General features: G+C 41.4%; 1 protein-coding gene across 1 annotated transcript; it reads left to right on the forward strand.

Annotated features, from left to right (window-relative positions):
• Positions 1-727: 727 nt before the first annotated feature.
• Positions 728-27,046, forward strand: abcc6a (ATP binding cassette subfamily C member 6a). The gene is made up of 31 exons (XM_087842051.1): positions 728-1,081; positions 3,875-4,051; positions 4,215-4,340; positions 9,688-9,825; positions 12,468-12,590; positions 13,677-13,738; positions 13,864-13,995; positions 15,202-15,408; positions 16,572-16,749; positions 16,944-17,105; positions 17,223-17,315; positions 17,873-18,076; positions 19,618-19,764; positions 19,863-19,950; positions 20,516-20,585; positions 20,698-20,824; positions 20,920-21,096; positions 21,180-21,347; positions 21,554-21,737; positions 21,837-21,921; positions 22,010-22,127; positions 22,561-22,768; positions 22,865-23,175; positions 23,467-23,666; positions 23,834-23,960; positions 24,176-24,277; positions 24,389-24,535; positions 24,631-24,789; positions 24,951-25,117; positions 25,228-25,422; positions 26,266-27,046. The coding sequence occupies exons 1-31, from the start codon at positions 1,040-1,042 to the stop codon at positions 26,372-26,374; spliced, it is 4,533 nt and encodes a 1,510-aa protein (XP_087698177.1). The 5' UTR covers positions 728-1,039; the 3' UTR covers positions 26,375-27,046.
• Positions 27,047-27,524: the final 478 nt, after the last annotated feature.

The raw sequence follows: 27,524 nt of genomic DNA on the forward strand, positions 1-27,524 counted from the left end.
CTAAAATGTAACCCCCATCTTATTCAGCATGATGATGTCACATTTTCCACTAACAGCGCATGTTTTAGTTCAGGAAGATGACTAATTAACCAAATATATTATATTCTGACCATATCAGCAATTTGTGCAATACTTGGAAGTGCATGTGATGCTTTGTAATACCAAGATAGTTCCACAAAAACAGTGTTTAGACTAAAACATAGAACATTTCAAATACACATACGCTATAAGTTGGTGCTACCTAGGCTTGGTGAACTTATGTAAGAAAATCTTCACTGCTAATATCTTGGATTTGTGCTAAGTGGAGATCTTATAAGCATGGTATTTATCTGAGTGTGGCTAGTCTCAGTTTACAAGGTATGTCTATGCACAAACAGACACTTTGTGGTCAGACAACTGGCTGTTTGGGATGTGGGGAAAGAGGGGAAAAGAGGGAGCAAGGCAGGAGGTGAGGGGCACTGAGTGAAGCTGGGAGGAGTGTGTCTGGGTGTGGAGCTGTCATCCCACTGAGGGGAGTAGCTGTGGTGTTTTGATCAAAATCCAGAAGATGTGGGAGAGAAAATAGGGGTGTGAGTAAATGAGGGAGAGAAAGAGGGAGAGTGTGAGAGAGCAAGAGAGAGAGAGAGAGAGAGAGAAATATTTCCACCCACCCAACAAGGAGACACACTCATAAACAGCAGGCAGACTGAGTGAGACTCAGAAAGACACAGAATCTCAGGGCAGCACCAGTTCAAACAGCGAGGCAGACAGAAACAGGGTTTCATTGAGAGAAGTTTTTATTAAAGAGCAGGAAAGGTCACACACTCAAACAGACACACACACTAATAAACACAGCGTACCACACAGACAGACAAGCGAGGACCGGCTAAACCCAAGAAACACAACCATTAGTCTTTTAGGGCTCAGTGTCTCTCCCCCCCCGTCACACATACATACACCCACCGGTGCTGTTGCAGAGAGTCTGTGCTACCCATTGTGAGGAGCAGTGCTGATCGAGCCCAACAAGTGGAGCAACAGGGAGGAAGGAGCCAACGAGTGGATGGATGCCTTTTGCAGACTCAGTGGCCTGGACCCTCTGTGGGTGAGTTTATGATGTGTTCACTGACCCTGGAATCACATCGTATTACTGAGTGTGTGGCTTTTTCAGCCAAGGTCACTTTTAAACAGTGAGGTATGTCTTTTTAATCCCTGCTTATTCCTGCAAAGATGTCTGTTAATTTCAGCTCGTTGTTGTCTATGAATTGCTAAATATGAAATATTTTTGTTATTTTGGCAGATAATATTATGAGTATTAGCATTTGTTTAGAGAAGTGTTGGTGTATAAACACACTGGTATAATTCTTGGTGAAACTCTCCTAAACTTTTTTTAATCTAATTATTTAAATGATCAGTGCCATTAGCATTAGCCAGATTAGCATTTTGTCCTTGGATACCTGTTGTTCATTGGGATTAGAAGGATTACTGGCACTAATAAATAAATCAAATGAGTAATACTAATTTTGTGTGTTTAGGGAGAAAACCCACATACATTTACCTTCTCAGTATTCGCAGCCAGTATTACTAATTCTAATCTAAAGCTTCTCTGAACGCCAGCCTTTACCTTTGATGAATACCACAGTTGTATGTTTATTGTCATCCTGCGGCATAATTCATAACAACGAGATGCTGATTGGATGAAATGCACCACAGTGAGTCTGCTGCTCTAACTGGAAAAGGTTTTTAGTCTTGCATGTTTGCAAGACTCCACACTCTAAATCCCGGCTCTAAAATAAAAGGAACGGCTGTAATCCAACTGGAATGCCAGGATTATTAAATGCACTCATTCCCAACTTGACTTTTTCAACCCTCGTCCTTCCTCTTTCACTCGGTTTCTGGTTCTCGTTACTTCTCGTTCTCTGTTTCTGCTCCTGCAAAACCTCAAAACAACTGCCATCAAACACTGTTGGGAAAGTGAAAGCGTGTTACTGTATTTTGCGCAGCCCTCGCTGCCATGAAACCTCAAAACACAGATGTGCTGTTCTTACGGGATGTTTTAACAGATGTTTCTGTCTTCTGCTGGCCACAAATATCTATTGCTATTAACTACACGGACCTTTTTACATGTTTTGGAAATGACATCATTGCTGACTCACTGGTCACAGCCTTGGGGCAGCAATGCAGATTTATATGGATCTAAAACCGAAATTGTAACGTCCAGCTCAGCCATGTGTTCCAGCAACACCTGACCTGAAAGGTTTTAGGACAAATTTGAAAGGGGCCAATTTAGGAGCTAGGATTGTGTTTAGCGTCTTTCTTTTTAGATCAACCTAATCTATAATTTGAACAACAGGCCAAAGTGAGACAGACAGGGGAGTGATCAACGCTCCCTTAAATTACAGTCTCTATAGTTTATACACGTCACATACTCACAATAGGTAATCCTCTAACAGTTCCTCAAAACTCAAGGGGATTGCAACACGCTGAATTGGTTTCTGAAATAAAGGGGATGTAAAAAGCAACAATGAGCAGATTCAGAGGACAGTGAGTGTCTCTGTTCTCCACTCTCAAATCACTTTGTCAGGTAAAAATAGACACTATTGGCATCTACCGGACACCATTTCAGCCAAGGGTCAGAAACAAGCAAAAAGCACAAGAAAGAGCGCAGAGAGGCTTTGACGGGTTGGATGTCATCATAAAAGTGCGCTGCTCATCTACCTGCCACTGACCACAGAACTCAGACAGGTCTGTGAAAGTAGCCACCCACTCGCTCCTTCTCAAGCAGTTTTTCACTTAAATGGATTTTGATATGCCAAACCTCACAGAAGCCGCTGTTATACCATAGGTGCAAAATCATGCACTCGTTGCATAACCTTAACCAGATATGTAGTGAAGCTGTACGTGAGAATCAGACTTTTAAGGCGAGGCAGCCAAAGAAGTGTATCATTATAATTGCTAGCAACTGAAAGAGAAACTGAAGAGCCTGACAGTCAGATCATGATTCAGACCCATGTGGCAGTAAACAGTATTGACTGATGGTAAACTTGAATTAATCACAGCTGCCCAGGCATGTTACCAGAAACGACAGCGTCAGTCTGTCCAATGTCTCACCTGCCGGGCTTCACTCAAAAGCCTGTGTGTGGACAGACGGTTGTTACATAATAATTTGGCAGCTGCCACCAATTTTGGCCACTTTACTTTATCCCAGTTGGACTTCTACCAGCCGAGCCAGACATATGTGCCATGCTAGAAGCTTTAAAACCACTTCCTGTGGTGACTCCTCGGGGCAGTGTTGTTAGCACAGCCAGACACCCTGCCCCTCATTAGGGCAGCGAGGTGATAAACAAGGGAAGCTTGACAACAACAAGCCATTTAGCCCCAAGTATCTTTTTTTAACGATAGACAGACTATCTTGGTTGTGCTACTGTTACGTAATCTCAACATTTTGGCAGCATTTGCTCAACACACCTCGTCTGCACAAACTTTTATAGTTTATGGGCTTCATTATTACTGTAGTTCTTGACCTCATCGTTTGATTTGTTGACAGTTATATTGTCCTACTCAAATTGGGAAAGAAGCCAGAGATGTGGTGAGGGGGAAAAAAAATAAAACATTCAAATACTGACTCAGCTTTTTTGGGAAAGGAGGCCTTTTCCAGCTCGCACTCTCTCAGGACTGAGCACAGATACGTTTTCTGTTGACCTGCTGTGGTTTCGCTCTCACTGCATTGATGGATGAAACGTAGGACCTGCACCAAGTTGGGATTTTTGCCACTTGGTCCCGCCTGCTTAGTCTGTCAGATGATGAATATAATCGCACCGTTTGACCTCGGTTTCTGGCTTTTAAGCATATTCTTTCGATCTGAACTTTTGAACTTCTTGTTTTCTCTCTGCTGCAGGACTGGAACCGTACATGGTACACAGCCAACCCAGACCTAACCCAGTGTTTCCAGAACACAGTGCTGGTGTGGGTCCCCTGTATCTATCTGTGGTTGCTGGCCCCTTTCTACTGTCTTCATCTCTACTGCCATGACCGCGGACACATTCAAATGTCCTGTCTCTGCTCTGCCAAGATGGTGAGACATCATTTTAAATGCTGGCCAGTCTTCAGTTTATTGTTTACGTTTTTTAAGAAAAAAAGTCGAAACATTTGCTAGGTTTGTGTTGGGTTTTTTTGTTTTGTTTATTTTTGTTCTTAGCTTCTCGACTCATTCTCCTCTTACTCTCTGCTCTGTTCAGGTGTTGGGTTTCCTGCTGGCTTCATTTGGCTTTGTGGAGTTCTTCTACATCCTGTTGGAGAGGAGCCAGGATATCCAACACCACATGGTCTTTCTGCTCAGCCCTATTATTCGCAGCATGACTGTGGTAAATACTGTGGCTCTTTTTTCTCACACATGTACACATCTATCCAAATCAAACTCCAGTTGTTTTAATTTAATGTTTTATTGACCTGGAAAAGGTTACGCACACTTTAGAACTTGAATGACATTTGGAACATCAAGGATAGGAGCAAGGTGTGTTTATCAATTCCTTATTTAGCCAAAGCACTGCACTGTGTTCTTAGTGTTTGTACTAAGGGGGGAAACTACATGTCGTCAGAATGGGAGTGATAACATTAAGGCACAGTGTTGAAAACAAATCCTTTAAGAATAAAAAAGCAAGAGCTACAATGCAAGTTTTTAAACACAGTTATTAAACACAGACAACAACTTTAATATTACTGCAAAGCAATCATCTAATTGTGCATCAGCTGTCCATAATTTCTATATATAGATGCACCGTTGATTTGTAGATCTGACATTTGTTCTTCATTCAGAGTAGCTTTAGCTAACAGAGATGTTTGGGAAATATTTCAACTTGTGTCCTGCTGGCTCACATGTCACTGTGCAAATATACAGTATGCTAGTCAAACACTGAGGCGCAAAGATGCAGAACTATAGCTAGATTTATGGTGTAGCAGGCAATGCAAATATCACAGTAACCTGCTTGTATTTGACAATCACTCATCGGTCTGCAAAGCACTTATATAATGACATCACTTACTGTTTCATGTGGAGTCAATGTAACTGCATATGTACGTGCAAAGTTCCAATGCAATGAAAGTGTGACTGTTAGGTACTTTGGCAGTGGCCAAATAAACCAAATATAATGAATCAGATATTTTGTAGCCTGGATCCCTCTTTTACAAAATATCTACAACTGACACTGAAAAAAATGGGAATTGCTTCATGTTTCCATCTGTGATTTCCTCTCAGCTGAGCTCATGAGACACCAGAGGAAGTTCATCCCCTCTGACTTCCCCTTTCCCAGTTTGGACCCTTCCTCTTTAATTTTCTTGCTTCTGTGAGTCTACATGCGTTGTTTTTTACATTATGGATATAAAATCTGCAAGAATATGACTGAATATAATGTGTCAGAGTATATACCTTGGAAACAGTATACACTACATAATGAAAAAACACTGCATAAACCATCATATTTCTTATAGGTGATGATCTAGTGTATACTGTTTCCAAGGTATGTACTGTTTGTATCTGACACATCATCATGATGATTGGTCAATTATGTATTAGAATTCAAATGAGCTGCTTAGTGGCAAAGAACATTGACAATGGCATGGCTTCAATCCCAATTAAGTCCATATGACTGTCTTCCAACTTTGTGGTCTGTCTTTAAAACAAAAACACACAAATCCAGCAAATACAAAGGTGATGACACACAATTGTAGTCTGTGTTAACCCTAATTACACAGGAAGATTCGGTCTTTATATAGCCTACAGGTGTGCTGTTGGATTGGAAGTTTAGATGCCAGATGCTTCTCTGAGCACAATTCTTCTGACCACAACTGTATTTAAGTTCAATGGGTTCAACTGCAACGCCTTAGCAAAGAAGAAGAAAAGATAAAAGACAAAATAGCCCTCCGGATACCGTAGCAACAAGAATCCTCGGTTGGGTATAAACCAAACCCAAAATCCCAAAAAACCCAAAACAAAAAGCTTTGACTCAAATGTTTAGATCTGAATCAGTGCAAGACATATGCAGATGTACGTAGTCTGGAAGAGATCTTTAATCTTTACAAATGTTGTTTGTATCTTCCCTCAAAACATCTCGAAGCAAACCATACTGGCCTCCACGACCCAGATCACAGCGGTGTCTAGCGGTAGAAGGTTATTTATAGAAAATAAGGCCCAGCGTGCAATCAGAGAAATGTGTTAGCCTTTGTTGATAGAAAAGTCCCTGAATGTTTCTGAGAACATCGATCCCACTCATTTTCAGTACATCTTAAATGATACTTAACTTGGATGAGAAGGCAAAGGAGAAGAGGAGTACAGCTCAGCATGGGTGGCATGGCAAGTTTAAAATGCTGTTTATCCTGAGCAAGAGTGATAGAAAGTACAATGCTATGCAAGGGTGCAGAGCCCAGATGGGAAGGGTTCTGTGAGCTTATAAAGTTGTTGTATACGACCCACACAGTTTATGTACAAAGCTCTCTCTCTCTGTAGCCTCATACAGGTTCTGCTCAGTCTCACTCTCCAAGTCAGACAGCTTTACCCACCTGTGGTCTTTTCAGACTCTTGAGTAAATACCAGCACGTGTTTGTGTTAAAAATACACAGAGACGTCTCTTGTATCAAAAGGATACATCTCAAAAAAGGTCCCTTATTTGGAATATCTAATTTCTCACACCGGGGAAGAGGGTGGGGGGGCAGACAACAAACTCCTAAATCACATTAAGAACATGTCTCCAATCTTTTAATCTATGTGCCAGACTTATCTTTATTAAAGGATATAATTTTCTAGATGTTGATTCTAGCCACATACCACCAACCAGTCCCTGGGTGCGGGAAAGGAACACTGTGCTCTTGTTGCTCTGACCAGTTTGTTTTGTTGCCCTTCAACTCAAGTTAGTGTATGGGAACGCTTTCGCCCAAGTCAGTCAGCCCACGAATGAATCGTGGTCAGTACGGATGTAAAGTGCGCACATGACACCGGCTATAATCAGTAATGCCATGACGTAAAGCTCCTATTCCATCCCCAGCACTGCACACTTCCCATGTAATTATAAGGTCGGAGTTTGATTCAGGCCTAGTGATGAAGTTAGTTCCACCCACTGACTCCTACAAACAGATGGGCTTATGGTTTGCAGCAATATGGTGGCAAGACAGAGCGGAAAGCTAGGAATAAGAGCGACCTTCCTCTCGTACGCTGACCTAAGGCCAGTTTGATGTTAAGGTTTGGACTGGGGCTGATGTGATCTTATGTGTTTAGGAGCAAAAGAATTTTAAAAAAGAAGGTTTTTCCCATGGGCTTGGTACAGCACACTAACATAGAGTGTGCCTAATAAATATGGTGTTAAGTAGTCCTACTTAACTCCTCCAGCAGTCAATTAGATGAACTGACTAATAGGTCTAATTAACCTATGAAATACATTCATTTATATTGATTCATCCCCAGTGTTAATCAACTAATTATCGCTAAACTGTAGCATTTTAGCATCTTTTAGCTAACTATTTTATCTTTATGATCACAAGCAATATCTAGTTTAACATAGTTATGAATATTGTTCCCATATGCAGCAGAGGAAAATACTTCTAAAAGTGTATTAAATAACAGTTGAAGTTATTGACTTTTGTTCAATTTGTTCAATCTTTATATCATGTTGGGCTGTCCCACAAATCCATTTTTACCATTCACTGACACTTTAATCTATTGTTATGTAACTGGAAGATTAACTGTGGCATAAAAATGTCCTATTTTTCTTAAATTTCATTTGACGATAATCTTAAATCTCTAAAGTGTTTAGTTGGCTAAGACCACAAAATTGAGTTAAGAGAGGGCTGGACTGGCACTGCTCAGGTGCGTGCAACCACAAGCATTAATAGGCTCAAAATCTTTTGCTAACAGCACTGCTATGCTATGTATATAAAGCAGTGAATGAATAAATCAGGCCAGTGTTGCTGATTTTATGTGCAGAAAACAAATATGCATTTAACGCAGAATAAAATTCCATTGAAAACTATTAAAGAAGCTATTCAGTTAACTAAAGTATTGCTAATTAGAATAGCTTCGGTCCTAAAGCACACAAGATTCTTTGACATTTGTGTGTTTTGAGTTGGCATGTTGTTCACATCCCCTCTTTACTGTATCTATGGCTTTCCCTCCAACTTCCCAAACACATTCAAGTCAGGTAGACCAGAGACTCTAAATTCCCCATATGTGTGACTGTAACACTATTTATATTCTCTCTCCCTGATGGGCTGGTGAGCATCAAATGTGTTGGGGAAAATGAATGAACAAATGAAATCAAATCAAATCAAAGTTTCATCATCACTGCAGCAAGAATGTTGTTTATATTAGCACAAAGATATTCACTGGATTTACACAAAGTGCTTCAGGTTGTTGATGCAAAAAAAAAAAAGTTACATAACTGACAGACCAGCAGTTTATAACAGGACAGCACTGCGGCTCGTCCCGGGGTAACCAATGTGAGTGCTCATTATGAAACCTAAATCCGCTTTCTCCCCACTTGGTGATGAGCTGGCACGGTGAAGTGACGTCTCACTTGGCCAACCACTCGGTGAGGGGCCAATTACAGAGGTTCACAAGCCGATGCGTGCCTCCTCTGAGCACAGACAGATAGCCAGCATGTCTAAACCAAATTAGTCTTTTTTTCCCTTGTTTGTTTGTTTGTTTTTTGGAGAAAACAGGAAAGTATATAGGACAGTGTGGCATGCGGCGTACATGTGTCATTTTTATAAAGAGAAAAAAGCCAAGTCATATTCGTGTCTGCAGCCAGGGAATTCCCAGAATCAGGGCTGCTTTTTTAAAACCATTGACCACATTACATTAGATCACATGAAATCTGTGCTCTGTGGAAAACACTCGCACTGACAGTTGCAGCTAATAGAAGAGAAAAAGGTTCTGTGGTTCCACGAGTGGCATCCGGTGACACATGCAGCCATTAAAAGATCGTCTGTCAGCATCCTCGGGTCATGCATTTGTTTTAGTAAGCAAGATAGCATTTGTTAATATTAACCAGGAAAAACAGCTTGTTGGCAGTTTTATTCCCCTGCATCAAGTGAAGGTTTTTCCATGAATTAAATGTCGTGTAAAATGTTAACCGTAGTTAACTTCAACGTTTGTCAGCATTTTTTGCAATTTGTTTTGTTGCTATATGAAGTTTGCACTGCATTTGTTAGTGGATTGTGAAGTTATTGTACTGATTTCTAAGCTGTTAGCTGTTAACTAGTTTGGCTCATTGTTGGTTAGGTGAGAAACGATGAGCATAAATATCACTTTCTTTGGATTTCTGCAGAATATCCGAATATTCAAATAAACTGAAGTCTTCATATAGACATAAATCCAGAGGCATTTAGAGTCAAAAGAAAGCCTTTTGGAAGATCTCTGTTTTTAAATTTATAATGCAATCTATAGACACAATGCCAATTAGAAAGCAGTTGACATGACTGTACACAGACTATGAAATCTGAGTTTCCCAGAGACTGAAAAACATTGTTGTGCTCTACAAAAGCTGATTCCTCCTGGTCCTTTTGTCCGTGAAGTCATTTCAGGCAGTATCAACGTGGCATCACAGACTGGAGTTTGGCTCTCTTCTCTCTCGTGCTCTCAGGGACAGAGTTGTTTCCTGTCCTGTGTTGCAAGAACCACACATGTTAACTGTTAAATTAAAGTCTTTCTGTCTCTCTTTCTAGATCCTGGCCATGTGCATCATCCAGTTGGAAAGAATAAGAGGCTGTCGTTCCTCTATATTCCTCTTCCTGTTCTGGGTCTTGGCAGTTGTTTGTGCTCTGGTGCCTCTAAGAGCAAAGATCCAGCTAGCCATGGATGAGGTATGTGGTTAGCCTGTTAATTAATATAAAAATAAATGTACCCTTTAACATAAACGATATCATCTTGCATCCAAAAAGACTGAAATCAAAAATAGGCTCATGCCAAAGTGAATTTGTTAGCGTGCCCAGTCTGAACTTTGTGAACCTGCCGTGTCTAAACACCGTGAAGAGGTATCTAATCAGCTGTGCTCCTACCCATAGTCTAGACGCGAGACTCCAGCAGCACAGCTTGAGCTGTACCCTGTGTCAGAAAAGAATTTCTATTCTATCCCCCAATTTTAACCAAGGTAGCCCAAAGTTAACACAATGTGTTGGAGGATGACACTGCCAATTCTGGTCAAGCCTGTGTGTGTTTAGGGTTTCCTTTTCTTCCTGTGTCTCCTGTCAAACACAGCAATCATTGTTGTATGGGGGTAGGTTTGTATTTTTGCTCACGCAGCCGTGGGGCAGTCGCATTTGCATTTCCATAAAAACACACACAAATCCATATTTCTGTTTTATCGTTTCTCAGTGTGACATTCCCATACTGTTTGGGGGAGAGTAATGATGGGCCTGGGATAAATGCTGGTGAGACATGGCAGCCCAGGGTCAGACCAGAGGAACGTCAGCGCTGTGTTTACGGGCCTACACTGCTGTAAACACAGCCAGATGGAAATCTATGCATTCACACATAATGTAAAGCCATATATGATTTACACGCAGATGTTTTCATTTCACACATGTGGACACGTGAACGGTGCACACATGAAACCACTCATAAATTCATTCTATATCCTCCATACCATATTTCTAGTTTATGATGAACCATATCTACATATTAAATTTGGTTAATCACTTTAGGCTTTTTACCACATCCTCTCCTCCAAAAACTGTTGTTGCTGCCAGCTAGAAGGTATTATACGTCAAGACTGGCATTTAAAGTTTCAGATTTGCAGGCAACTCCCCTAAAACTCATAAAACAAAGGAAGTTATAATTCCTGGTAGAGTAATTGGCTTAGTCTACCACAAAGACAGTAAACTGATTACAAAAATTAAATGTAATGTGTCAGCTACTGAGACAGATTTTGTTTTTATGCTAAATAGTGAAGCTAGGTATCAAGCATACAGCCGCAAGAGATATCACTCCTCTCAACCAACTTGGGAAGGAAACTGAATGTGCTCTTTCCTAGAATGTACAAATATGAATTTAATACTCATGCAGTTGCACAGAAGTAGTGAGGAATTTCCAGGATCCCATCGGTAAATAAAAATTGGACTAGATCTCAGAAGTAAAACCAAAGAAAGGAAAGATTTAGGCAATGAATAGTGACATTATAGATCTGTTTAACAGTTTCAAAATTGCAAACAAAATATTTTTAGTGTTTTTTTGACTGGTATATTTCAATGTCTGTAATTTTAAGTCGGTTCATTAATTAAAAATGCCATTTTGTTCCCAGTTATCCTGGCCAGCATTTGTTTTCTGAGGGTTTTACTATAGCGGTCATCACATCAGTACTGTTGCATGACAAAATACAAACAGTAAGACGTTTTCTTTTGCTGTGATGAGCTATAAAAGAAGCGGAGGCTGCACAGCTCAGCAGTTTTATTCAGTGTGGACTGTATATAGCGCTGAGATGTATTCTAAATGTTTACGAAGAATGTGTACATTTCAAATTGCAGCGTTGACAGCTCAAGTTGACGGAGTTCATGTTTGCGGACCCTTGGTCATTCTTAGCTGCATGACCTACATTTTTCCCACCCGCTCTCCGACCATCCTGACCCTGTTTTTCACAGTGTGGCCGGATCCGTTTGGCTTCTTCATATCGCCTTTCTGGGCACGGCACCACACTTTTCAGAGAAAATCATTTTACTGTTTACCATGGCTCCAACTCTTATGCATAGCCATACTGCTGCACATACACAGCACACAGCCTGTGGCAGTGGCTCTGACCCAGTTGTAAACAGAGCCTGTGCCAGAGCCCAAAGTTTCTATATGTCAAGAATAACATGCGAGTCCTACAATTCACAAAAGTCTCTGAGTGGTTAATATTGCAGCTGCTCCCTTGATTGAAAGTAAGGGTGCTGGTTTGTGAAACCACAATTTCCCTGTTTACAGATACGGGCTCTTAGCGTGACTGCGAGACAAATTTAACTGTTGTTTCATTTATAAAAAGCACACCATTAAAGACTCTGGGTTTTCACCCTGATTTGGCTTAAAGGTCCAAAATACTCTTTATTGTGTCTGTGATCCCGGTGCAGAAACCATCCTCCGCTATACGGCTTGCGCTCAAAGGAAAAGCTATATAAAAGCTATATAATGAATTTTGTGCTGTTGTGAAACTGCACACAAAACCACAGTGGTGACAAATGATCCATTGTACCACAGCCAGGATGTTGTGTGATTTGTTAAGTAATGTTGAAAGAGATGAAACAACCAAAATACATTTTGATCCAAATGAAAACCCTCGTCATGTTGGAGCGGTGTTATTTTTTTTTTGTGGCACGAGCTCGTCCGCAAAGCCAATTAATTGTGTCCCTAGTTTAAAATAAATGTCTAAATTGCAAAACTTGCTTGAAACCAGTAAACTCAAAGAACTTTAACTGCAGCATTCTGACATTATCAGCTGCCTTTTCATTGCTTTTCCTATTTATTTATTCCACAGGGCATTGCTTCTGATATTGTACGATACCTCGCCTTCTTCTCCTACTTCACAATCCAGTTGGCCCAGCTATTCCTGTGCTGTTTTGCTGACCAGCCTCCAGAGGGAAAAATCATCTCAGAAAAGGTAGGCAGAGGAGAATGTAAACCGCTTCCGTCAAGAACATCCTCTATGATTACCTAGGAACGAAAAATGCCGGAGTGGCTGTCCTGTGGTTTTCCGCTTTTGTTGTGAAGACACTTTTTACTTTTGGAGGAAATGATGTGATTCACATCCTCCTTCCTTTCACTCTCACATGTCCACTTTGGCTTCCTGTGAGAGGAGTGTGAATGACTGTGTGTGTGTGTGCCTGTGTGTCTGCATACCTTCAGTACTGCTCACTCACTTTGTGAGATAACATCGAGACCACTGCTAAGAGTCTGTGACCGCACAACAGAAAAGCAATTACTTAATACAGATCTCACTACCCCATCAAACATGAGCTTGGTAAAACGTTGTTGAGCTCAGAATAATATGCTGATTAGGGGTAACTCACAGGTGAATGAAAATGAGCCTCTAACTTATCAAACAGACATATGATGTAATATTTCCGCAGTGGTAAACAATTGAAATAGCTGGAAAAGTCCCCTAAGAAAATGCTGGCAAGTAGCAAGGAGGTTGAGGGTGCAGAAGCCACAGTCTGGCGTGGTGGACACACCCATTTTCCTCCACCTCCTCCGTTGCTCTGCCGCACGCTCTGGTTAGAGTTACTCACAGGAAGAGAGGAAGAGGGGAGACAGAGAGTAAGAGCACTGGTAATGATGAGAGCAAACACCCCAGTGAGGGGGTGGCAGGGTGGAGGAGATGCCATAAAGTTTGCGTGACGGGACAAACTCTCTGTTTTTCTGCGTGTTTATCCACTTGTTATAGTTTGTGATGACACATTTCCACTCCGTCTGCAGCAGACCTCAAAACGTCATATTCACCCTGCGCTAACACTGAGCACTATTTGTGCTGTTCTGTGGGAGTTCGTGGCCTTTGCTCCTCAGACTGGACCACCTGAGTGTGCAGTGTTGTTTGCGCACATTAGCATTCTTGAACACAGCCCGCACAAGTGCACCATTCAACCATCAACCGACGGACTCTGTCAGGATGTGTATTTCTCAAAAACCCTCAAGTGGTGAGAGATTTACTGCGAAAACAACAGTGAGTCTGGTCTTTAATCTGTTGCAGAATCCCTGTCCTGTGAAAGATGCCTCTTTCCTGTCAAAGATCCTCTTCTGGTGGTTCACTGGGTAAGATGGTTCTTTAAAACCCTTTCATTTTTAGGCATCGGGTTGACTCACTGCAACAACAGTTTGTGCTTGTTTACAATAATATGTTTATTCTGTTTGAATCATTTCCCGTGTTTCTTCCTCAGACTTGTCGTAAAAGGATATCGCAACCCACTGGAAGCAGGGGATCTGTGGACGCTAAGGGAGGAAGACAGATCACAAAAGATCATCTCAGATCTGGAACAGGACTGGACAGCTGAATGTGCCAAACTTCAAAAGTGAGAATTATTTAAATTTGTTCAATTTTATTTGGTACTTTGGGTATTTACAGTAGTACTGCAATGCACTTTGCATATGCATCTGTATACCTCTCTAGTATGGCTGGGATTACGCTCCTTTAAGACACGTCTACAAACATCTGCAGACACCACAAACACATAATTGTTCTCATTATACTACTTTCTAGTCCACTTGGAGTCTGCTCGGGGGAAGCATGTGCAGTTGGTGGACAAGTCTGTGGGGTCACCGCAAATTGGAGGGTACAATAACAGCCGTGCTGAGCCTCACATACAGCTGCTGCTGATGAAACTTACATCATTCGTACCCTAGTGGACTCTCGTGTACTAGTGGATGCAAAATCTATAACAAAATCTGTTACAGTACTGGAACCAATAGCATTATTTATGTGTCAACCTGATAAACAGTCATCTTTCAAGTCCTCAAACTGCAAGTCTGACTTTCTGTTGAAAACTCTTATTTAAATCCTAACCTTAGGTAACCACGTCTTTATTGGGATCATCACCTTTATTTGCTAGATTTTAGAAAGCATCTGCTTTTACATAGTTCTCCACATCAGAAGCATGTAAAATGTCAGCATACTCCTTTAAAGAACCACATCTTCAGCTGTTTAATGTTTGATATGTATCAGGCAGCAGTTGGTGCATGAATCTGCAGCACAAAAGACAGGACACGACATGTGCAGGAAATGCACGTGTCTTGCTATTTTGACATAGGCCTGTGATCCCCTGTACTCCTCTCCTTATTGTCATAGCCAAAAATCAGTTCCATTTTATTGCAATGTGGTCAAACTTCAACATGGGGCTGGTCGAATTAATGACCCGAGCAGAGCAGAGCTGTAACTGTGGTAAATTAAAACTTGGGATGTCTCATCACCACAGGCATTTAGGGTAAAAATAGGCCCAAAGAGAGTCATTTGAGGACAATACAATACCATAATGTCAAGACTAGAGACTCTGTGCCATTTCCAAGGCTTGTTAACACAATCCAGTGCTTTGAAAGCAGTTGTTAAGTCTAATAATTATTTCAGCAAATAATGCTTTTCTAAGCTGCCAACAAATTCAGCGATGGCACGAAAAACAAGTGCTTTTTTTAGAGTTTTACATTGGAGACTTGAAAGACAGCAGCATGTTGGTGCACCTCTAACATAGATGTCTGTAACTGTGACCATGTCTTTGCTTTTTTAGGCAGGAGAAAGCCTTAGCATCAGGTGTGGCGCTGGGAAGCCGACTGCCAGAGCAGGCTCAGCTCCTCAGGAAGTTGCAAAAGGAGCAAAGCTCTGGCTTCTTCCTCCTCAGAACACTGGCACGCAAATTCGGCCCGTACTTCCTGACTGGTACTCTGTGTATCATATTCCATGATGCATTCATGTTCGCCATCCCTCAGGTGCTAAGGTAAGAGTGCACCAGAACCTCAAATTCTGCTTTTATGAAAGACATGTGGCTTTAAGTAGATGTAGTGTGAGTTGCCAATATGTGCAAATATTAAGTGTACCTCAGCCAGTACCATGAAGCCCATGAGTATTTTTTTCCATTGCTGAAAATCCCTTAGATAGCAGTTCTCTCATTTATATAATCCACAAATGTTGTGACGATTTAGCATAAAGATAGAAATGAAGTAGTCTAGTCTGATAGAAAGAGGTTTACTTAGTGCAAGAAACTGTGCCGTTATATTTGGAATGAGATACTGTTGTTGAGTTCCCAAATATAGCTTTTTCACTGCTCAGTGTCCCACAAACCAAATGGCATTGAGTGTACTGTATTAAGGAAAGCTCCAGCCAGACCTTTCCAAACCTCAGCTCCGACTGAAATTACCTGGATGCACTGCAGACCAGGCTAGGGTAAAATAAAGTTTTATTGTTTTACTGCTGGGAAAATTCAAGAAACAGCAGACAAAAATACGACCGTCTAAAATATCTCTTTAAATATAGAGATAGACAGATAAATAGCGTTAAGGGATTTGGTGATTTATGACAACTGCCAAACAACAACAGAAGCTGGCAGCAGTGAAAACAGGTCATGGCCGACCCGCCACCCGCCTCACCATCCCACCAGTCAGACTGGAATGTTGTTGTTGATGCAAAGCACAGAAGCAGTGGAAGTGTTAATTACGGTCATAGAACTGTGAGCAAGAAAAGTAGACGAGACCACAGCCCTCTTTGCTCCAGTAAGGAGGACATGAAGAGAGAGAGAGGAGGCTCTAAATGGCAGAAATGCAGTTGGACCACAATAAGGGAGCCGCTGGCCAAGTGTGAGGGCAGCCTGGCCACAAGCTGAGCTCTGTTGTGCAACCTAGGCTACTTTGTGACGGCCAGTCAGCCAGCAGCCACAGCAGCGCTCAAGGACATTGGCAAAAGCACACGAAAAGAGTCAGATAATACCAGATTGAATCTGTAAAAAGAGTAAAAACCTGTCTGTGCCTGTTTTGCTTTGCATCATTCACAACTTTCCAGGAAAGATATAGAAACAGATCCTTAATACAGAGATGGAAGACAAAATTGAACATGTGCAACCATCTGAAACATTGCGATTAAGTATCTCTTTGTCCTCCTCCATAGTCTTCTGCTGGATTTCATGAGAGATGAAGATGCACCACTGTGGAAGGGCTATTTCTACGCCACGCTAATGTTCCTCCTCTCTTGCCTTCAGTCCCTCTTCAACCATCAGTACATGTATACTTGCTTCACAGTGGGAATGAGGGTGAAGACAGCTGTCATGGGCTTGGTTTACAGGAAGGTGAGTCACTCTATATCTACGGACATGAAGCCACCAACCGAGACAGACACAAGTGGCACAAACAAAAACCTTATCTTCTTCCAGATTGGAGTATGTGATTAGCAGTTTTACCTAAGATGAATGATTGTGTGAAATCTTTACGAGGATATTAAATTACACTGTAAACAACGCTGTCTCTTTTGTTGGCAATCCAGTCTTTGGTGATAAACAGCTCTGCCAGAAGGACTTGCACTGTGGGCGAGATTGTGAATCTGGTTTCAGCAGACACTCAGAAGCTCATGGACTTTGTGGTGTACTTTAATGCTGTGTGGCTGGCTCCGATTGAGATTGCGCTTTGTCTCTTCTTCCTCTGGCAGGTATGTTGAAATGCAGTGTTTTTACAAAGCATCCAATTCATGCACAAATGAGGCCCAACAGAGTAAGAGAAAAAAAAACAAACCTTGAAACAATCATATCCTTTCTCCTTTTCTCAGCAACTTGGCCCGTCAGCTCTGGCAGGAATTGCCACTGTCATTCTCATTTTTCCACTCAATGGATTCATTGCAAAGAAAAGAAGCAAGCTGCAGGTAAAAGCTGTTACAGGAATTCTTCACACTTTCGTTCCAGTAGCCCAGACATCTGGCACGTCAGGTCAGGGATACCACAGCTGGTTTAGATAGTGACTGAAGAGCTGTGTGGGTGTTTGGCCTGGATGGTGCATTCTCCCTTGTCCTTTTGATGTCTGGTCCATATAACATGCTTGAAAAACAATGACAGGAAAGGGTGGGCAGTAGAAAGGCATAATTTTTCATTTCTTTGGAAAGACAACAGAGGCTTCTGTAAATTTGTATGCCAGTTTAATCGAACTTAGTCTTGAATGCAGTGACCGCATTCCTGGCTCTTTGTTGTTTCCTTGTTATAAAATTCACAAAAATGTAACAAGCAATAAATTCTTACTGAATTAAACAAGTTCTGTGATGTTCGAGAAAACTACTACAGCTGTAATAAGGGGAGTCAAACCCATGTTCACAAATGCATGAATCCTGTGGTCTGCTAATTGTCTATCCACTGTGCCTCAGTTCCAGCTTTCCATGCGGTCTTTTTCAAACAATACTGAGTAAAAACCCCTCTGTCTGGTCAACAGGAGATTCAAATGAAGTTCATGGATGGCCGTATCAGACTGATGAATGAGATCTTGAATGGGATAAAAATCTTGAAGTTTTATGCCTGGGAGAAGGCCTTCCTGGAGCAGGTTTTGGGCTACAGAGAAAAGGAGCTCAAGGCTCTGAAGAAGTCTCAAATTCTCTACTCCATCTCCATCGCATCCTTTAACTCCTCTTCTTTCTTGGTGAGAACAATCATTTGATAGACATTCCAATACAGAGGCTAACTCCACGATACTAACAAGCAGTCCTGCACGTCTAAAGTCTGAATAAGCCCAATGTGCTAAAGAGCTATCTAGTCTGCAGTCTTGATAGTGAGGCGGTCTTGAATAAATAGACATGTAGACAAAAAAAATCTTGTAGTTTCTCAAGTACAGTAGCAATATATTAGATTTGATTGATTTGTTAAGAATTCACTTCATGACCGTCCCATGATAGCACCAAATGCTAACTATAGGCTAGGAGTGTAGCTTAAACAGTTGAGAAATGTAGCACGATCTGATATCCTCATGTTGGTGTTGTTCCCAGATCATCATACTAAAGGTTGTTACAGGATCAACATTGCAAGTGACCAATCAGAATGTTGTGATGTCATACTTTTGCGACTTCGGGAAAAACCAGCATAAAACAAAAAACTGTACTTAAGCTTCGAGAAACTGCCTTTGTCCGCCGATCAACGGACCTAAACCTAACCCTTTAATAAACGCTAAGCAGAATTGATATTGTCCTTGCAACATTGGAAGTTCATAAATGCACGAATGGGTTGGTGCGCACAAGAATAACGTCACAATAATGTGATTGGTCACTTGCAATGTTGAACCTGGAACAACATTTTCATGATGATCTGGGAACAACACCAACACGACGATATCAGATCATCCAGAAATGTATATGCGTGTATAAGAAGCAGTCAGCTGTGACTGAAGGTGATTGCTCTCAGGGGGCTAATGCTACAATGTCTCTGCTGCAGCTCATTTAGTGCTTAAAATCTAAATAACAGATGCCGTGAAGAACTTAGTGGTGCTGTGGATTTCGTCATCTTTACAGAAAGGTATCAGTCAAAGCCAGTAGTATCTATTGTCTCAGCCTCTTCTATCGAAAAAATACAAGAAGAATAAAGCGTACCTCATGAAATTACATTTAGGCCACAGCTCCACAGGTCCCCATTCATTCACGACTCTTGCACCATACCTTAAAATAGCATCATTCTACTAGTAACTAGTATTTTCTCAGTCATGCTAACGTGTTGGCAACCACCAGGTATAACCATTATACCATCTTACCATGCCAGAAACACAAAGTAAGCTGAGACAATACAATAATTACAAGTGTTAAATGTCACATCTCAATAAGGTTGTGTTAGATCATCAAATCATTAAGATTTATCCTCTGGAGATGTCTGAAGAGAATTTCATCTTATTCTATCAAACGCCTTGCTGGAGACGCGAAAAATAAAATTATACATAAGTGGCCTTATTTTAAAGATCCAAGTCTACAGAACAATAAGACTCGGCTAGACTTAGGTTACGTGCCACAGACAGGGCGGGGAAGTCAGAAAGTAGTATCGGACATTTAAAGCGTTGCTGCTGATTTTCGTCTCGACGCGGGTTAAAGTATATTGACAATTTAGACCTGTGCAATCCTTGTTCTTAAAACTGTCTGTGCCTAAAGAGCATGCAGGGTTCTGCCCATAAAAGTAACATTTAGTGCCTTTTTCCCCCCCAAGATTGCTTTCTCCATGTTTGGAGTCTATGTGATGCTTGATGACAAGAACGTCCTGGATGCACAGAAGGTCTTTGTCTCCATGGCGCTAATCAATATCCTGAAGACTCCACTCAGTCAGCTTCCATTTGCAATAAGCACAACCCTGCAGGTAGGTTGCATTTCTTCTCCATCCATGATTGAGGAGATTAATTTCACAGTCCACAGTTTAACAGCACATATCGACCATTTCATTTCTGACTGTTTCAGGCTGTAGTCTCACTGAAACGTCTGGGGAAGTACCTGTGCTCAGAAGAACTGAAAATGGAGAATGTCTCAAAGGCACCACTGAGCTCTGGTAAGAACCCCACCCATATATACACTATTACACTGAACGAATACACTTCTATACTTTTCAGTTTCACAAATATCCACAGTTCGGTTCCCCATAATGCCTGAAATCACAGGCTGTCATAATCAATATAAGCATCCCACAAGATGTAGTTGTTTATAACTGTGGACTACCACAACCTTGTATGGATCATGTGCACTGTCACTTCCTGGGTCCCCAGGCTGACTGGTAGACAGGGTAATTATAGGATGTTCCCTTCAGCGGTTGAACGTAAATCACAGCATGAATTCAGACATATGATTCAGAAAGAAATAAAAAAATATACTGCACTCCTCTGTCTGTAAACTGTCAACGCTTCCTAAGACAGCTTGTGAAAAAGCAGCAGCTCTGTAATTTGTATGATTAAGAAAATTCACTTGTAATTACGCCCCGGCTGCACCCTGCCGAGTGACTTCAAGGAGAAGCTTTGTTCTGAAAGTTTGTTTATCACTAAGAATGAAAGAATACATCTGTTTTCCAGTGCTCGCTGCAGGTTTTGTTCATTTAAGTCAATCTTTTCTTTATTGTTTAGACGGAGAAGATGTGGTCATAGAAAACGGCACTTTCAGTTGGTCTGCAGAGGGTCCTCCATGTCTTAAACGGTATGTCTTAAGTATGTGTTTATATGTTTAGGAAAAAGAAGATTGAAAAAAGAAATCAACAACAGAATAAAAGATTTGAGGCTTACAGGAAAATTCACTTCTTTGTTGACAGGATCAGTGTCAGTGTACCTCGAGGCTCCCTTGTTGCTGTGGTAGGACATGTAGGCAGTGGAAAGTCCTCGTTGTTGTCCGCTATGCTTGGGGAAACGGAGAAAAGAAGTGGCCAAGTTACTGTCAAGGTACTAAGCTCGCGTTCCATAACAAGGTCTATTCATAGTTTGTGGGCAACTTGTAATAAATATTGATATTCTCGCTTTTGACTGTCTCTTCACAGGGTTCTGTGGCGTATGTTCCCCAGCAAGCCTGGATTCAGAATGCCACAGTCCAAGACAACATCATATTTGGCCGGGAAAAGCTGAAAACATGGTACCACCGTGTGCTCGAGGCCTGTGCCCTGCTCCCTGACCTGGACATCCTACCTGCTGGAGATGCTACAGAGATTGGAGAGAAGGTATTGAATACTTTGTTTAAAAAAAATGCTGCTTCATGCATATGTTCAGTCTCCGATATTTTAAACGTTTTTTCTCCATGCAGGGACTTAACCTCTCAGGCGGGCAGAAGCAGAGGGTCAGTTTGGCCAGAGCTGTCTACAGAAAGGCTGATGTATACTTGCTGGACGATCCGCTGTCTGCCGTTGATGCACATGTGGGTCAACACATCTTCGACAAAGTCATTGGACCAAAAGGAGTCCTTAGAGACAAGGTAATGCCATATAACGTCTGCAAAGTGCAGTTTATCCAGTTCAACGCAACCACAAAGACAATTGCGCCAGTTACAAGTTCTGTGCTATTGTTATCATAATATGGAAACAACCACTTTGCTGACACCTTTGTTTTCAAGAAAGCCTCAATTTAGCGTTGGATTGTGCTTACATGTCATTTTTCTGACTTGTGTGGCTTGCTATACAGACCCGCATCCTGGTGACCCATGGGATGAGCTTCCTGCCGCAGGCCGACCTCATCCTCGTCCTCGTAGATGGAGAAATCACAGAGAGCGGCTCTTACCAGGAGCTCCTCAGCCACCACGGCGCATTTGCAGACTTCATCCACACCTTTGCAAGCACAGAGAGAAAAGAGAGTGCCATGCAACGAGGTGAAGAGACATTTCAGACATTAGTTTTGGTGGTTTTACATTAAGACAATCTCTTAAATTCCCAGTAATAACTCAACACTATGCACATTTTTCATGTAGCCGGTTCCAGGAGGTCTAATGCTCGCCTCAGTATGGTCGACTTCATGCCATTCTCCAGAGATCTCTCACAGGAGCAGCTCATTGGGTACATTGACAAATGCATCACTCCTCATTCTCATATTTGGAATATAAACCATACTTTTTTATGAAACTGACCTCTGACCTCTCCTTAGGGGTGACACCACTAATACTAACCTGCAGAATATGGAGCCTGTTTCTGAAACAGACCAGGAACAAGTACCAGAGGACTTGGGAAAGCTCACTGAAGTTGACAAGGCACGCACTGGAAGAGTAAGTCTGAAAAAGGCCTAAAATTAGGTGTCAGTGCCACTCCCTACCATGCTCTGCAGTTTCCCTCAACTCTGCTTAGCTTGCCAGTATATTTCAAATCATTGTTGTTATTTTAGATTGTGCAAGTCTAATGTTTTGGTAGACAGTCACTCCCCTTATGTTATTTTTGGCTAAAACAAGAAGCCATCTTCAATGAAAAGCAATTTTACATGACCTGCCCAGCACCAAACGGCAAACAGATACACAGCAGTAAAGTTAAACACATGGTCATGGCAGACACATTGTTCTGGTTGTGTCGGCAAAAATAGTTATTGCTGGTTTAATAATTATGAATAAAATTGTTTTATTATCTCTGATCTGGACTTGGATAAATGGGAGGGAATGGATGTGAAGATAGTTCTCTTATTCCTGCTGCTTTATCTGTTTGTAACAGGTGAGGTTGGATATGTACAAGAAGTACTTCAAGACAATCGGTTTGGCCATCATCATTCCCATCGTCTTCCTGTACGCCTTCCAGCAGGGCGCTTCGTTGGCTTACAACTACTGGCTCAGCAAGTGGGCTGATGATCCTGTTGTTAACGGCACCCAAATTGATACAGACCTGAAACTGACTGTCTTTGGGGCCCTTGGGTTTGTGCAGGGTGAGTTAGCGGGTTTAATTCAAATGATGCTTCAAATGATTCAAACAATTTAACTTAGTTTGGACATAACAAACACTCATTCTCCCTTCCCTTCAGGTGTTGCTATCTTTGGTACGACTGTTGCCATCTCTATCTGCGGGATCATCGCCTCTCGCCACTTGCACATGGACCTCCTGAACAACGTGCTGCACTCTCCGATGTCTTTTTTTGAGTCCACGCCAAGTGGCAACCTCCTGAACCGCTTTGCTAAGGAGATTGACGCTATTGACTGTATGGTCCCTGAGGGCTTGAAGATGATGCTAAGCTACGTCTTCAAGCTCATGGAGGTCTGCATCATCGTGTTGATGGCGACACCCTTTGCAGCCGTGATCATCCTGCCTCTGTCTTTCCTCTATGCCTTTGTCCAGGTATATTTTCTCCCCAAAATATAAACTCTCCACTCTGATCTTTAGTTTCTTATTTGAGATGATGCTGTTGAATGTTGCTTAGCAAGAGCTGGGTTCCATTACTGTATGTTATTGGAAAGTTCTGGGCTCCAAAACCAAACCTGCTGATTTTGCCATCCACTTGAATTTTGTTTCCCACCTGCTGACATGGACTTTGAATGCATTCACTCTGAGTTATGGGAAAGCCCCTGAGCGTTCCCACTTGTTTCATTCATTAAAGATGGTGTTTTACTTTTCCACTGTGGCCAACAGAGCTTCTACGTTGCCACATCCTGTCAGCTGCGCAGGCTGGAAGCCGTGAGCCGCTCGCCCATCTATACCCATTTCAATGAGACGGTGCAAGGCGCCAGCGTCATCCGAGCCTTCGGAGAGCAGTCCAGGTTCATTCTGCAGGCTAATGAGAGGGTTGACTTCAATCAGACCTCCTACTTCCCTCGATTTGTGGCCACCCGGTGAGAGGATATGCAATCATTATAAAGTGCCTTAGCTTTATTCATATTCCATTTGCTCACTTAGCAGTTGATGAGGCTTGATTAAGGTTTATAACATTAAGAATTGTGGTTGATTTATGAGATAACAATGTTATTAATGATATTAATGATAACACTGATATCTACAGGTGGCTGGCGGTCAATCTGGAGTTTGTTGGTAATGGTGTGGTCTTAGCTGCTGCCATTCTGTCTGTGATGGGGAAAAGCACCTTGAGCCCAGGCATTGTTGGTCTGGCTGTGTCACATTCCCTCCAGGTAATACAGTCTACCCACAGTCACGTTGTTATACTGTTATCCAAGTAGCCACCTTATTACCACCAGAAACACAGTCATATTCTTCGATCACACAGCTACAGAATGAGGCATTTGGGAGTTAAACTAGAAAAAGTGAAAATTGCATTGTTTTTATTTCTATCCGGAAATGCATCGCATTTCGGGAGAAGTAAAAGTCTTTTCACTAAATATTGCAGGTGACTGGAATCCTAAGCTGGATTGTGCGATCTTGGACTGATGTGGAAAACAACATTGTTTCCGTTGAGAGAGTGAACGAGTACGCTGACACTCCTAAAGAGGTCATTATTCCCACTGCACACACACGTACACCAATCACTGCTTAGGACAATAAACTGTTCTAGAGGATGGCTTTTGTTTCTCTACTTATCCTTCCTTATTGGCTCATGCAGGCCAGTTGGAGTATAGAGAGCAGCTCACTACCCCAGGCCTGGCCCCAGAACGGTACTATAGAGTTCCAGGACTACGGACTGCAGTACCGTAAAGGCCTTGAGTTGGCTCTGAAAGGAATTACTTTGCATATTCATGAGCGAGAGAAGGTAATTAATTTTGTGTGATATTAAAAGTGTTCATCGCCTTGATTTAAACTGCATAATTGTCTAAAACATAATTTCTAAAACATAATTTTTTTCAGGTCGGAATTGTGGGTAGAACTGGAGCAGGAAAATCCTCACTTGCCCTGGGAATCTTTAGGATCTTAGAGGCAGCAAAGGGAAAGATCTTTATCGATGGAGTCGACATTGCTGACATTGGACTCCATGACCTCAGATCACGCATTACTATCATTCCTCAGGTACAATAACTCTTATTGAGATCTGGCTTTCATCACATTAACTGCTTGCAGCAGTAATGATCTGGATCGAGTGTAAAATCAGCCATTAAAAAAATTATTAGTGATTATATTACTAATTTAGACATTTCGGTGATGAATAAAATCTCTGTCCTCTCTCACAGGATCCTGTGCTGTTCTCAGGCTCCCTCCGGATGAACCTTGACCCTTTTGATACCTACACAGACGAGGAGGTGTGGAGTTCACTGGAACTTGCTCACCTCAAAAACTTTATATCTAATCTGCCTGACAAACTTAACCATGAATGCACAGAGGGAGGAGAAAACCTCAGGTACACACAAGCTCACCAATATGACACGCAGTAGCGTACAGTAGCGTCTACTCCAGCACCACGTTTAGTATGATATTCTAATCTTCCCTTCTCTTCCTTTGTATACGTAGTCTGGGTCAGCGTCAACTCGTATGCTTAGCCAGAGCCTTGTTGCGGAAAACCAAAATCCTGGTTTTGGATGAGGCAACAGCTGCTGTGGATCTGGAGACCGACACACTCATCCAGTCAACAATCCGCACACAGTTTGAGGACTGCACTGTGCTGACCATTGCTCACCGCCTTAACACAATCATGGACTACACCAGGTATATTAATGTTCATTGTCTATTTAGTGATTTGACAAAAAAATAACGGTGACAGTTTTAAGAATTCATTAAGTGACTGAGGCTAGGTAAAGATCCCGCATTAGATGATCCCAGCTTCTGGAATATTGCTGCTTTTATCCATTTCTTGTCACAGTCCAAAAGTCTGTGAAAAGAGAGGACTTGTTTTGGACTCTGGACACTAACATGTAAAGGGCATTTGTTATTAGAAGAAAAAAAAAACAGTTTTTATTTACCATTTCAAAGACAGTAAATTGTGGGAATGGTTCTAAAGAAATATATTGTTTCTTGTAGCCCTACAAACAAACTTGTTAATATTAACTTTTGCCTAAACCAGTGGTATCTATGCAGTTTGTGGAGTCAAAGAGTCAAATCCAGGTGTAACATGGTCACTAGTGACATGCATTGTTTTTGCATTATTTAACTGCACTAACTTAATCAATGAATTGTTAACTTATATTCTGTCATTTGTAGATGCTAATTAACATACAGAGGAAAGATCTGTTTGTAAAAACTGCTTTAAAAATGGATCTGACTCTTGCTGCCTGTGGATCTGAATGAGAAACAGCTAGATTATTTGTTGGACTATGCAAAAGTGTTTGAGGTCAGAGTCTCTATGTGATGCAGGCAAGTTATATGCTAGTAGAGTGTTATGCTATATCCAGATACAGCAAAGGAAATGATGACATGTGAGATGACATGGAGACTGTTTTGTACCAATCCGAATACAGATGTGCTTTGCAATATTTGCTTGTACTGCACAGCTTTATTACACACCTATATGTTGCATATAAACAATATACTTTCTTTCTTGCTGCTTCGCAGAGTTATCGTCATGGACAGAGGCCACATTTCTGAGATGGACTCTCCAGCCAACCTCATCTCACAGAGGGGGCAGTTCTATCGAATGTGTCGGGAAGCCGGACTGGTCTAGGTCTCCGTTGGGCTTTGGCCATAGAACTGATGACCTGGTGTACAGATGTGGCACCTTATGCTTATGGCTCTCCAACACACATTAATCTGGGCCATTCCAAGCTTTGTGGCAGCTCCAAAGACCTCTCCGTGAGGGCATTGTCGATGAATCTCAAAAGCATTTGTTGGTTTTTAACAGACAGACACACTGTCCCAAGTCAGGAAAAGACATTGTTAACCTCAGAGGATGAAAACTATACAGGAATGCTATACTGGATATTTGAGTCTCGCTACAAATGTTGTATTTCGATTAATGGAGTCAGTTTATTCCATAAAAAGGATTAAGCCAAAGGCTGGAATGAAAGGGTAACACAAATCTTAAGGATTTTCATTCTCTTTAAGAATGGAAGCTATATTATTTTTGTAGTTTTATAAGTGTGTTTTTTTTTATGTTTTCTCAGGCTTAAATATGGATGTTTACTCACTCTTTTTTTTAGCCTTGTATAGAAAGAAGAGGCAATTTTATAATTTTAAAATGATAGAAGTCTTATTTTGTCTTCTTGTCTCAGAAAGTGGGTCAGGAAATTCTCTGACACACTAACCTTCAAAAGGTTCAAATGAGGAGGGCAAATGAGGTTTGTACTGCATTCAAAATCTGAGCTTGGGGCAGCCAATTTGGAGTTTTTATATGTAAGGGAAAATGAGGAAAACATTGAAGTGAGCCAACACATTAGCAATCGTCCAACTATGTTGTGGCCATTGTTTATTTCTGTCAAAGTAAACACATAAAACAGTCAATAGAGTCCTTTCTGGTCAGATTTAACCTGACACCGGTAGTGAAAACCACCATGAATGAAGAGAATGCCTCGTGAAAACAATGGTGATAAATCTCTGTGTGATTGTCTCTCAGCGTCTACCACACAGACCCAGGCCATACACACACGGAGAAGATAAAAATCAGTGTTTGTTTGTTTTATTCTTTATGGTGCTGACATGTTGATTTTAGTCTCTATTCAAAGAATGAACCCTATGGACTTTTCAAGGAGAAGAAGCATTTACTGTTTTGTCTTACTGGTTTAGACAATATATTCTAAGAGAAACCCAAGTTTTTATTTATACCATTTGACAAAATGTATTAAGTGTCCTTAAAATTATGAGGATTATGTTATATT

This window comes from Neolamprologus brichardi, chromosome 6 (assembly GCF_056152115.1).
Source record: "Neolamprologus brichardi isolate AB-2024 chromosome 6, ASM5615211v1, whole genome shotgun sequence".
Taxonomy (NCBI): domain Eukaryota; kingdom Metazoa; phylum Chordata; class Actinopteri; order Cichliformes; family Cichlidae; genus Neolamprologus; species Neolamprologus brichardi.